The sequence below is a fragment of the Photinus pyralis genome, unplaced genomic scaffold (assembly GCF_008802855.1).
Source record: "Photinus pyralis isolate 1611_PpyrPB1 unplaced genomic scaffold, Ppyr1.3 Ppyr1.4_LG1, whole genome shotgun sequence".
In the NCBI taxonomy this organism is placed as follows: domain Eukaryota; kingdom Metazoa; phylum Arthropoda; class Insecta; order Coleoptera; family Lampyridae; genus Photinus; species Photinus pyralis.
In genome coordinates, this window is record NW_022170249.1 from 23,452,451 (window position 1) to 23,466,406 (window position 13,956).

Below are 13,956 nucleotides of genomic sequence, written 5' to 3' on the forward strand. Positions count from 1 at the left end.
CAACTCGTATAAACGCACCGCTTGCCCTGCTCGATTATTATAAGCCCCAAGTGCCTTCAGCATATCGTAATATTCTCGATTTGAATAATTACCGGCCATTATTTCGCAATTTGAATTGTACGATAATTACAATAAATTGTTTTGAACAAGCTTTTGTTTTCCGGCATTCTCATTTTCAGATTTTTCGAACAACGAGAATTCGAAAAGTGCCGGTCTGATCAAAAACTGGTAGAGGAACTTTTTATGCAGTTTTCGTTGTATAACACCATCCCACAGTCCGTGTGCGCAAATTTCGAAACACCCTGTATATCTATGTATAGTTTTTTGGCCCTTAGTTTGATGACATCACTACTATAGCGCGTTCGCACCTGCAGGTCTTATGGACTAATTGCCTCTCTTACTAGTTTGCGTCATTCTTCGATAATACTATCCTTGTTTTTAACCGCATTGATGTCAAATTGACATATGATTAAATTGAAGTATTAAAACAAAACATAATCTCCTTGTGTTGTCATTGTGACGTTTGGCAAGCATGTAAGTATTGTATGTCCGTACGCACCATATTGCATCTGGAGGTGCGAACGCGCTATAGTGGATGATCGAAATTTTGGGGTCTGGGGCGCTTTTTGATCTTTGATATATGCAGAAATTATATTGAAAAAAGCCATGTTCGCCGCCAGTACTGAAATATTGCTATCCGATCCCGTTTAATAATTTAAGACGAATTTTGACCGATTGGCGTCTCCACGCGACGATCGTGGATCATTCATGTACAGCTCCGTTATAATAGTGTACAGTGTAAAAATAGTATAGTCTAATATTATTACTTTCGCCAGGAAAGATTGCTGGTCACAGCACACCGTACGTCGATCTACAATCTATGTTTTTTTTTCTTAAGATGCGGAATAGGATCGTGCCAATGTTGAACGAACGCAACATGAAAAATATTTTAATAAAAAAACAAAATTTTAATATGTAACAATCAAAGTTAACAACAGCATATTTTCTGAAACAAAAACCAACATACAGGGTGGCCATTTGAAAACGAAACAGAGCCTATTTTGGGGATCTCAAAACATCTACGAAAAAATACTCGGACCCGTCAATTTTTTATTCAAGGAGGAACCATTTTTTCGCAAGTTTCGCCTCCCTGAGGGCAAAGCCCTAGCGGGGGTGACAAGCGCCCCCAAAATTTTAAATCGAATGGGTGGTCGAGTGATACCTGATTTTGAAGGTATTTCTATGTGGATTATAACCCTTAAGTTTTAAATCGCTACTAATTTGCCTAGTCGATACAGGGGCTAATAAAAGTTATAAAGATATGTCAAAATTTTCTTATGAAAAAAATTCTTGTAAATGAATTAGTTAAATAACAAAAAATAGAAACAACAATAAATACAAAAAATGTTGTTCTCCTACATTCTGAACGCTTTTTGTTGTTTTTTTTTCTTTTTATTACTTGAAAGTACATATGCCTTTTCTGCAACGCAAATCTTGGTTATTGTTGAGAGTATTACTATAGCAGCATTTTGAAGTTTAATAGTGATTGTCAATTACTGTTGTCAGATCATAGTAGTGACAAATAGTGCTTTAAAGATATTTAGTTGCAAAATCGGTACATTGAACAGTGATAATGGTTTATTCACTGAAATAATTTCTCTTTTTTTGCAAACAATGAAAATGCTAATAGAACTGCCCAGCTCTTCAATCGACAACACCAGAATCGACAGGTCCATCGTATGTTTGGGCTGCCATTTTTGGTAACCATATCGTAGGCCCCTTCTTTATATCTGGAATTTTAACAGGAGAGATGTACATGGAGTTATTACAAAAGACTATTCATCCAGAATTAGTGGAGATACTAGAAAATAACAACGAGTACTTGGAAATAGTCTAGTATTTCAGCAAGATGATGCGCCACCCTACTTTGCTGCAAGGGTTCGTCAATATTTGGACCAAACGTTTCCAGGACAATGGATTGGAAGAAAAGGTGCTATTTTGAATGGCCTTCTCGTTTCCCGGATTTAAGTGTGTTAGATTTTTCTTATGGGGCCATTTAAAAACTAAAATTTATGCTAGTGAGCCAACATCGTTAGACAACTTGCAACAAAAAATAATTGACGAATGTCGTCAAATCACCTCAGAAGTTTTTCAAAATATACGGGAAATGTTTGAACAAAACCTGTATTATTCTATGGAAGTCGAAGGCCAACATTTTCAACATTTACTTGATTCAAAACTTAAAGGTTATAATCCACATAAAAATACCTTCCAAATAAGGTATCACTCGACCCCCCATTCGATTTAAAATTTTGGGGGCGCTTGCCACCCCCGCTATGGCTTTGCCATCAGGGGGGCGAAACTAGCTAAAAAATGGTTCCCCCTTGAATCAAAAATTTACGGGTCCGAGGATTTTTTCGTAAATGTTTTGAGGTCCCCAAAATAGGCTCTGTTTCGTTTTCAAATGGCCACCCTGTATTAAACGAAACAAGTTCTAAATCAGCATATGCATCATGAAAGCGCATTTTTGGTAATGCAGATCAGTATTTCATTAGCAAAGTTTAAACTTATCGATCTTACCAGTAATCTAACTCAAAATAGACTAGAGCCTGCACATCGGAAAGCTTTTAGTGAAAATGTTAAGTCTCTAGCTATTGTAATTGCTGAGATTTCAGTCGGACAGCCAACCAGCCATAACGAATATAATAAAAAATGCGCTAAAAACTGAGGAGCGCGGGGGGGAATTGGTGGTTGCACTGTCGTCATTTATTAGGGGTTGAGTGTAAATTTTGAATTTTTTCAAGACGTTTTTTCCCGGGATTTATATATGAAAAACCGGGATCCGGGACAGTGCAGCTAATTCCGGGACAATCCCGAAAAATCCCGGCCATGTGGCGACACTACCAGGATCAGGTATTCTGTGGAAGTACGACTTTTCATGTAAACAAAAATTCCCAAGGTGACTCGACAGCAACTCATTTTTGATCGCATTGTACAACCCGACTAATGTATTAAGTTTTAATCCCGAGAGATTAGGACGCACTCTAATCCTGTGGTATATACAATACACTATTTTTTGGACTCCTGTAATCAGTTACAGCAACTTCAATGGGAAAGTCTACATTTGAAAGAAAGAATTTTGTTTGATTGTAGAATCACGATGCTTTATCATGTTACGATTGTTACAATGGAATAATAAATCTCATATTTCATTGGTATAAAACAACGTACCGTGCAGAAATTATAATTCAAAACTCCGCAGAAGCAGTTATGAAGCTATGATTGCGTCCCAACTCCCAAATACAAAAAGATGTCTGGAAAACGGTATAATATGGTTATAAAGTATGGGTCAATAGCCAAAATGTAGGTACATTTGAAGGTAACCGTTAATGAAGATTTCAGTGTGTACTGACCCTCATCGCATTTCAATTTCCGCGGGAGTAAACTGACGCTTTAGTCCCTGGAAGACAAAACACATTTAGTCCATGGAGGTAAAAAAAATGATTTCATTCCTCTACTTCTACTTGAAAGATTATCATTTTGCCGTGTTTTCATTTAGAAGTGACGCGATTCGAAATTCATTTGTTATCGCCATAATCAAAGGTGGCCGATTCTCTGACATTGCAATAAGTAGGTTTGTAATCTAGTTATCCATATGACAATTAATAATTCACGATGTGTTTCATTAAATCGGAGTTCAAGGTTAGTAATTTTATTTCTGCTTGGTGCCCATGGTTCGTGTGTTGCGAATGCGCGAGTTACCGTTAAATGTATCTAATTTGGTTAAATTTTCACACGTCGCATTACATTACACACGTCCTTCGCTTTATCTTTATTTACACGGAAATTTCAACAGGTACGAATAGTGGTTTATCTCATTCAGAATGCGAGCGCGTACCGTTTTCTCCGCCGGATTGCCCTTTGTGTGAACCATCCGCGATATTATAATCGCACATAAATAGCTTGTTTTGATTCAATTGTCATAAAAATGCTAGCCGGCTGCGATAATTTCTAAGATTCATACATTAAGTAAGTGATTAATGCTTGTTGAGAAATTGAGGCGATATCTATTTATAGACGTTAAAGAACATATGAAAGAAAAACGCGCGTTCAACAATCATTTTGCCGTTTTTAATTATACTGCAGGTAGTGATTAAAAGTAAATCTTTGTATTTAAGATTCGTGTTTAGGTTTCGAAACGTGCCTTTGCATGACTCGCTTGCAAAAGATAAACTTTCACAATTAAACTCGTTCTTGTGTGCGTAACTGAATATTTAACTGGGATTGCAGTTTTAAGTGTTCAAGGGTTGATTGGAAACAGAATTGGAAGAAAAAGTGCATTAGTCAGAATAAGACATATGCAGACTGTCCATATAAGTATAACAAGTTGATGCTTTCGTGGGACGAATACGTGACGTAGAGCAACTGCTATTGGAGCTGGTCCTCCACAGACACCTCCGCCTGAGAACTACTTCTCACTGGAAGCATCCTTCACTTTCATTAAGTGCGCGATTGTCATACGTTACACACGGTTCTGTTCGTTCGAATTTTCGCAAAATGACCGTTAATAAATCGACTACGAGTGTTACAAAAACAAAGAAGAAAAGTGCGAGTACAAGTGCGTCTACGTCGAGTACCAGTTGCACCAAGGTCACCAAAAAGGTTGTAGATTCTTCAAAAACCACGGCCACGGGAACATCTCGTTCGTCGTCGGCTTCCAGCCTCCAAATCGCCGACGTGTCCCATTTACCGGGATCCTCCGCATTTAATCAAACATATTCGGTAACCGAAACATTTCCGCAAGGAGGCGGTGAAAGTGTCACCACCTACGGTGCAGCCGGAGACACTTCTGTAGAATATCGCCATTTCATCAATAAAGAATCCTCATCTCTACAATCGGCATCAAATATAGTGCAAGTAAGTTCCACTTTAAATCAGTCAAATACAAACCTGTCCACCTTTTCGGACGATTCAAATGCGACATATATAGTAACCGAGCCAAAAGAAGAACTACGCTACACGCAAAACAAAAACGACTCGGCTTGGAACGGCAAGTTCGTATTGGAACAGCCGATTACTAAAAAAGGGACAATTGTCGAGCAGTCGTCCTCGTCATACTCCCAACAAAAAAGCTCATCTATTCAAAAAAGTTCCTCTAGCAGTTATGTTGTCGAAATCGTGGACGGTAAGGAGCGAATAATCGATCGGAAACATCACGAATCGGGCTCCTCGACCGCCGCAAGCAGCGAAGAACAGACCTCCTCAAAATCTGGCACAAATATAATTCCCGAATTGCACCACGTACAAAAACAGGCGCAAAGCTCGACCGTGTACGATTCTTCCGTGCCCGAATTATCCCAACCCCAAACTAGTGGCTCTAAGACTATTAAAGAGCTTCATCGCGTAGGCGATTCCCAGACGTCTAATGTTTACAAAGTTGAGGATAACAAAGCCGTTGCGCATCCAAAGTTACGGACAGACACAAACTGGGATGGTACGTTTACAGTGGAGAAAGTCGCGAGGGATAATAAAACGTCACAGACGAAGTCAGATTCTCGAAATTTTTTCGGACACGACTCGACCGCGGTCAAAACGAAACAGTCGGATGTCCACAGTTACACGGATACAAAAAACTTCCACGATTTAGGCAGTGATGTTATTACAACAACTACCACGACTACGTACTACGATTCTGCGGGAAATGTTGTTAATGTTGTTACTGATGTGGAAAATAAAAATCCTCCACCTTCATCGAGAACCACGTCGGAAAACGTGGAGCGTAGGACACAAATTAGCGATTCTCGCGATTTCTACGGTCATGGGATTGACTCGCAAACGACGGTAGTGGAAAATGTGTACGATACTTCGGCAACTCAAAATACTATCGGAACCAAAGGTAAAGTTTTGCGAGATCATACCATAGATTCGAAAGATGTGGTGTACTCCAACGATCGTAATTATGGCAAAACGTCTTGGAATGGACAGTTCACCTACGAAACTTCTCCTAAACCCAAACAACCGACTAGATCAACGACAGACTCGCGTGATTTTTACGGACACGGCGTCGACTCGCAAACCACCGTGGTCGATAATGTGTACGACACCACCGCCACCCAAAATACCATCGGCACCAAAGGCCGCGTTATTAAGGATCATACGATCGACTCAACGGATGTTGTTTACTCGAACGAACGAAATTACGGGAAAACCTCTTGGAATGGGCAATTCACGTACGAGACTCCCAAACACAAGCCTGGCGATCAACCCACGCGACCCCAAGGGAGCACCACCCAATCGTTTATTGACGAACAAAAGACTGCGCCAGGACAAACGACCAAATCAATCACGGTCGTCGAGGACGTATCCGATACGAAAACTACCGTGATTAAGGACTCCAAAATGTTTGTAGACCAAAGCTACATTACAGGGAAACCCGGCGACGATTCACCACGGACTCGCCCCGATCAACAAGTGCCAACGGATCGTAAAACTACAACATCGAAAGACATAATGGATCAAACTTATGTTATCGACTCCACCATGAATGACACGAACACCACCCATTTTAAGGACTCGCAAACATTTGTCGACAAGCAAAGTACTTTTGAAACGTATACTACAACAGATGGCCGCAGGGATCAACCTCGAGATCGCCATCCCAGCGGCCCCGACGACCGACGTGGACCACGGCACCCAGATAACGAAAGACACCCACAAGATGCGCGCGGCCCTAGGTATCCTGAAGATAAACGTCCAGTGACAGACTCAAAAACTACAATTAATACGTATGAGAGCGTGTCAAACTTTTCCGATACGAAAACGACTCTCGTCAAGGATTCCCAAACTTTTATCGACAAACAATCGACGTTCGAAACGCACACCACGACCGATGGATACGGACCTGGACGTCCTCAAGGAATTGCTGACAAACCGAAAGGTCCCGGAGATCGCGGTGGACCAAAATATCCGAAACCGGAGGATAAAACTAGCCCAGGCGCTCGAAAACCGAAATATCCCGGTGAGCCAGGCGAAACTGATTCCACGACCTATGAAAGAAGTGTCACCGATTTTTCTGACACGAAAACTACTCTCATTAAGGATTCTCAAACGTTTGTTGACAAGCGCACAACCTTCGACACGTACTCCACGACGGATCAATTTGACGGGTCTCGACGTCCTCAAGAAATAACTGACGGATTGGGGCCATCTCCAAAAGATGAAACGGGTCCACGGCGTCCAGGAGACTCGAGAGAACCAAAGTATCCCCATGATGACCGAGGACCAAAATATGTAGACGAAGCGACCCCGAGGCGTCCTCAAGACAAACGGCCAATAACCGATTCGAAAACGACTTATGAAAGTGTCTCTGACTTTTCCGACTCGAAAACCACCGTCATTAAAGACTCCCAAACATTCGTTGACAAACGAACAACCTTCGACACGTACTCCACGACGGATCAATTTGACAACACTCGAGACAGACCTAGACGTCCTCAAGAAATCGCTGACGAATCTCCAAAAGATGAAACGGGCCCACGGCGTCCAGGAGACGTGAGAAAACCAAAGTACCCTCAGGATGGCCGAGGACCAAAATATCTTGACGAAACAACGCCTAGGTACCCTGACGACAAACGGCCAATAACGGATTCCAAAACGACCTTTTCCGACACGAAAACCACCGTCATTAAGGATTCGCAAACATTCGTTGACAAGCGAACAACTCACGACACGTACTCGGCGACAGACGGACCTACTGACAAATTAATTCCATCCACGGACGATAGAAGTGGCCCAAGACGTCCAGAAGACGTGCGAGAACCCAAGTACCCCCATGATGGTCGAGGACCGAAATATCCTGACGAAACTGCGCCCAAGTATCCCGTCGATGGACGATCTCCATATGACAAACGCCCGATAACCGATTCGAAAACGACAATCGATACCTACGAAAGCGTCTCCGATTTCTCCGACACGAAGACCACCATTATTAAAGATTCGCAAACGTTTGTCGACAAGCAAACCACCTTCGACACGTATACGACCACCGACACGTATGATAGCACCAAGGATAAACCTAGGGGCCCTCAGAGACTGGAAGACGCACCTCGAGGCCCTGAAGACACCCGAAGCCCAAGATATCCAAAGGATGGACGTGCGCCAACGGGACCAGAAGATGACGTCACCGTTGTCAATAAAAAATTCGTGGACGATGTTAGACATACTTTCATTAAAGAAGATATTGTCGACATTAAAGACATTGTGAGTATATTTTATTTGACAATAATTTAAAGATAATTGCCTTTAATGTTCTAGAATGAGGTCACAAACATTACGAATGTAAATAAGCTGGTCGATAATAAAGTAATTATAAATGAAGTTATAAGAAAAATTCCGGCGAAGGAAGAAAAACCGAAGCTTCCGAAGAAAGAACAATGCATCTGCGAATTGTGCAACTGCGGGTGAGTAGTGTTTTTTTTTTGTTTTGTCCGACGAACAACGCCTATGTGACGTGAAGAAAGTAAATTCAAGGTGTAACCGTATAACGTTCAAATATCACGTTCTCGCCAAACAGGTTTGTCTTTTAAAATGGTAATATTCTCGACGATGATGTCATATAATGGCTAAATTCATTAAGCGGCGTTTTTTTGCATACCTACACTACCGCAGACGGTGCATGTAACAAGCGCCGTTACGCAACTATATCGTTCCAACTGACTGACTTCAGCGGAAACAAATCATAATTGACCTTAAAAGCATAATTTGTATACATTTTTTTTTGAAATTATGAGAATTGAGGAGACTCATCACTCATCAGTAATAAAATTCCAACAGGTAGTCGCTAATTTTAAACGCACAGTCTCCTAATTTTAGATACGTTTCATCTTGTTCAGTCGTTTTGTTAGGACATTCTTTCATGTAAAATCCAAAACCGGTCCACTTGTTTTTGGGTCATATACCGTACTAGTACAAATTATTGTGGCTGGATTGAAGTATACAGTGTGTTCCATTTTTCAAAGCTACTTTGAAAAATATGCGTGGATAAAAAAATTCTCAATGATTGTGATAAGCACAAACATACAGCACTGATAGTGACTCTTTTAGATAATGAAACTGAAAAAATACTAATTCGATTAATTTCAACGAAAAGTGAAGATTTGGTTTTTCATTTTGTTATGGTAATCCAATTGAAGAAATGCTACCTTCATGTCTGTGCAGATTCATTGTTCAAAAAATTTAAAAATGTGTGCAGCTCCGATGAGAGAGTAAGAGGGTTTCAGGACTCATTTCTACTAATTGGAAAAATTGAACCGTCGTCCCTCATTTCAAATCTGAGTGAGCATTTTTAGTGCAAATGAAAAAAGAAAAAAACAACAGAAATGCTTACAAAAGATCCCTACGAGGAAATGATCGGTTACGAAAAAAATTTGAGAAGACAATCTTAAACCTACAAATTGATACGCATTTTGGGAAAAAAATTGAAAAAAGAATCGAACCCGAACCACCCGGTTGCAAGCAGAGTAATCCTTGCCCGTCGACCATTATGGCACGCATTGAATCGTGGTTAAACTCAGTTCGCAATTCGCATTCCGAAATAGTTGTGGGGAAGAGTCAATTTTCGCATGCCTTTTACAAATATGCTCACAGTCTACGGGTCTTTTAACACTTTCGCCTTCCCGTCACGGCAGCTCTCACAAATTTTAGATTGATGAAGGGAACTTAAGAAGGTACTAAAAATCTTATAAATCTCAAGAAAATTTTGAGAGCTTAACTGATTCTAAAAGACCCAAAAACTACCTACTTACTCTCACGAAGTTTTTATTGCCCAAAACGCATTATTAAGACGATTGCAATGTCGCAAAAATTCATACATGCAGGAATCTTTTCAAACAGTTCAACTTTTTTTATATACAGGGTGCACATTGTGTATAGTACATATCTCGATAAATATCGAGTGTATACAAAAATTTTCTATATAAAAGTTGTAACATTTTCATTCCATAATAAGGCAGCATTAAGTTGTTTTTAATTAAAAAAACAAACGAGTAACGAAAAACGATTGCATTTTTTGAAATAACAATGTACGCTTTCACTAGGCTCATTTAATAGAGAATTTTTTTTCTTTTTTAGATGTACATTTCTTATTAACTTACGCTTTCGAAATATTCCCTCTCGTACACTGTAACTTAAATTTTCAAATCCTACATTGCATTCATGTCGCCTGTTTCTAACAGGTATTAAACCTTGAAGACGAAATTAGCAATAAAATGGTTTTCATCGCAATAAGTGTTCAAAATATTCGCCTCTAACTTCAAGGCAGTGGCCTAACCTATCATGAAATCCTTGAAATGAATGTCTTATGTCTGAGTATTATGGGCGAAATTATTGCTAATTTCGTTTTGTCTGCAACTTCAAATTCAATTGTTATTGAAACAAAATTCATTTGTTTATTGCCTAGCATAATTGCCATCAACACGGCCATGGAATTGCCATAAGAAATTCAAACTTCAAGGCAAAAATTAGAGATTAATTTCGAAATAAAATACCAAGTATTTGCATTGCATGGTATCGCTAATTTTGTAATTTTTTTCTCTATCGAGTGACATCTAATATGGCGTCCATAAGAAATAAGAAAGTTGATGTGGTTTACTCGAAACCCACAAGTCATAAACATTTTATTTTAGTACCTTCAGAAAGCTGAGAAAAAATCACTAAGAGTTTGTTGAAAGGATTTTTTTATATTTTTGAAAATAAATGAACTAGTGCATTTTAGAAAATCACATTTTTCGGGTTTTTTGGCTAGAACTTTGCTATTTGTAGACCTACAGGAAATTATAATTAATCAGCATTAAATTTGGCATAACTTTGCCTATTTAGCCGACTTTGAACCTCTTATGGTTTACGAGATTCCCATAGTGTAAATGAAAAAAAATCACCATGTATACAAAATAAAATATTATAATTATTATTAATTATTTAGAGCTTTTAAACTTGTTTGAAAAATTTTCTTGTATAAGGGTAGTAACATGTTACGTTATAGAAAAAAGTAGAAAAGTAGAAACAAGTTGTAAATCAGCATATGCATGATTAAAGCGAATTTTTGGTAATACAGATCAGTATTTGATTAGCAAAGCTTAAAATTATCGATCTCACGAGTAATTTTGGCTGAAATTTTATTTAATTTCAATTGAGGGTACGTCTTTATTTTGTAAAACAAATCACAAAGTAAATAATTAAGTTTTTATACTGGTAGCGCTATCTAACGGTAAAATTATAGCACCTCCGAAAACCATATCGAAATTATTTTCTTAAATTATCGATCTCACAAGTAATCTAATTCAAAATAGACGAGAGCCTGCACATCTACACTGTAGCAGAAAGCTTTTAGTGCAAATTAGAAGTCTAGCTATCTCACCCGGACAGCCGGCCAGCCAGCCATAACGAATATAATAGCGTATTTTTTCAAAAATGCGCTAAAAAATCTATTCAATGAGCCTAATGAAAGGGGATACTGCTATTTTAAAAAAAATCAATTGTTTTTCATTAGTCGTTTGTTTCCTGAAATAAAAACAAATGAATGCTGCCTTATTACTACGGGAAAGTAAACTTTAATATAGAAAAATGTTGTATACAGCCGTTATTTACCGAGATATATACCATATTCTGATATTCCATACCTCGTTCCATACATAACGGGCACCCTGTACGTATTTATGAAACGAGCGTCATCATCATGGCCGACTACTAAAAAGAAAATCCGAAAAAAATGATATCAATTCAATGAAATGAGAGTAAGTCAAAAACTGTTACAGATAGATATCACCTCATTAAAAAAAGCTAATTTTTTTGGTTTTTTGGTTTCGGTATCAAAGAATTAAAATTTCACGTAGAAATTAGAATCCAAAAATGCTATAAAAAAGAGGGATTGCCATGTAAAAAAACGAAGTTACTAGCTACTTCTGGGCCATAATTTTGGAAATGTTTTACATCGATCCGGCCTTCAGACTTAACTCCTATATACATTTTTTAAAACGTATACTTATTTCTCGTTTCCCAGAAACGTTTAACTAAAGCTCCCATAAAACACCCTGTATAGCGCTAAGGAATAATAAAGTTGTGCATATACGAACAAATTGTGGAAAGCTTTCCAACGACATATTCTGCCGTTTTCGTTCGCATTTAAAATTAAGATCCTATCTTCACATAAGCTTATAGTATACGTTATCAAGTTTAGTTTATGGTTTCCGAAATGATGCGTTTGATTTTTTTCCCAAAAAAAATGGCCAGATTGTACACTACGGTTCTGGCACTCTTCTAACCCCAAGATTCTCAAGCAAATCCTCCTTACACATTTTTTTAAATTCGTTTTATCTTCTTTAGTATTCTAATGAAAGGTCTCAACGAAAGGAATTAATTTCTAGCAACCACATTCTTTTTGACCCTAACTTTTAAAAATTGTGAGGGGGAGTGGGTTAAACACCCGTTCTTCATAGTATTTTAATGAAAGGTCTCATTGAAAGAAATTTGTTTCTACATACCTCATACCTTGAGTGAAAAGGGGCGAAGGCGGGGGGGGGGGGGGGCTTTCGAAAAAATTATTTTTTTCTCTCATAGTATTCTAATTGAAGAAACGTTAAGCAAATCTAATTGTGTTTGATAGGAGTTCCAACTTCGACCCGTAAAAAAGTATTGAGTAGCATTTTTTATTACGAATACAACAATATACGGCACATAAAAAAAACAAAAGTTGGAAACTGTTGTTTTCAACAGGATGGTGCCCCGGCACACAATGCCGTAAGAGTGGAGTGGTTTGGTTGAAATGCACAAAAAAGGCATTCGTTTTCTAATTAAGTCTTAAAATAGCATGTGTTTTGTATCACAGATATTCACAATTTACAATAAAGTGTGAAGTGTGTGAATTGGGTCGAAAAGTAAGAAGAAACAAGTTAAAAAGTAATCGTAAACGATTTACATAAAGCGCATTTCCACTTGCATTCATTTCCCATTTGTAAGATGCAACTTCTGTTAAAATCGTAAAAATCCGGCCACAAATATGAAAGATAGCGTTGCACATGGGCAATCCATTGTTGACGTGCTACTTCAATTTCAGTTTATGAGAAGAATTTCATTTCAATGCTTTTCTAAATAAGAAAGTTGGAACTGCGCATGCGCAAACCTAAATTTTAAAACTAATGTTAGATTTCCCTTTGTTCCAAGCGCCTAAGTATCAAATTTCACTTAAATGGTTCCATAGATAAAAAAGTTGGCACTGCGCATGCCCAAAATAAAATTTTGAAACTGGCGCTAGATTTTCCTTTATTCCAAGTGCCTATGTATCAAATTTGGTTTAAATTCTTCCATAAATAAAAAAGTAGGCACTGCGCGCGCAAAACCAAATTCTGAAATTGGCGGTTGATTTTCCTTTATTCCAAGTGCTATGTATCAAATTTCATTCAAATACTTTTATAAGTAAAAAAGTTTGCAATTCGGTTTATAAATGGTCGAGATGCGAAAAGGGCACTGTGATTTTGAATCGATTCGATTCAACTTTTGGCATTGCGTATTATATGGTTAAAGCTATGCCCATATTGAATTTCATGCAATTCAGTTCATAACTAACGGAGATGTAAAAGCGATCGAACATTTTTAAACAAAGTTATCGTTCACACGGACAGATAGATGGACAGACAGACAAAGGAACAGACGGAGAGACCAACCGGCAGGCGACAGATAGCAATGCAAAATTATAAACGATCTCTAGGATCGTTAATAAACGGCATAAGTGTAAAATTATGGAACATGTAAAAAAACGGTTTTTTGTTTTTTTTACAATAATTTTTTTGTAAGCGGTACAGAAAAAATTCCTTCCTTGGTACAAGACTCGACACCATAACGAACCAAATAGCGAAAAAAGTAGAACAATAGCTCTTAAGATAAAGAACTATAGTAGCGTCGCAA

General features: G+C 38.3%; 1 protein-coding gene across 1 annotated transcript; it reads left to right on the forward strand.

The window, feature by feature from the left end:
- Positions 1-3,344: 3,344 nt before the first annotated feature.
- Positions 3,345-8,459, forward strand: LOC116171908 (serine-rich adhesin for platelets-like; the record flags this gene model as incomplete). The annotated part of the gene is given in 2 exon segments (XM_031488948.1): positions 3,345-8,259; positions 8,314-8,459. Coding segments are annotated over 2 exon segments (3,848 nt in total), but the record flags the coding sequence as incomplete, so codon positions are not given.
- Positions 8,460-13,956: the final 5,497 nt, after the last annotated feature.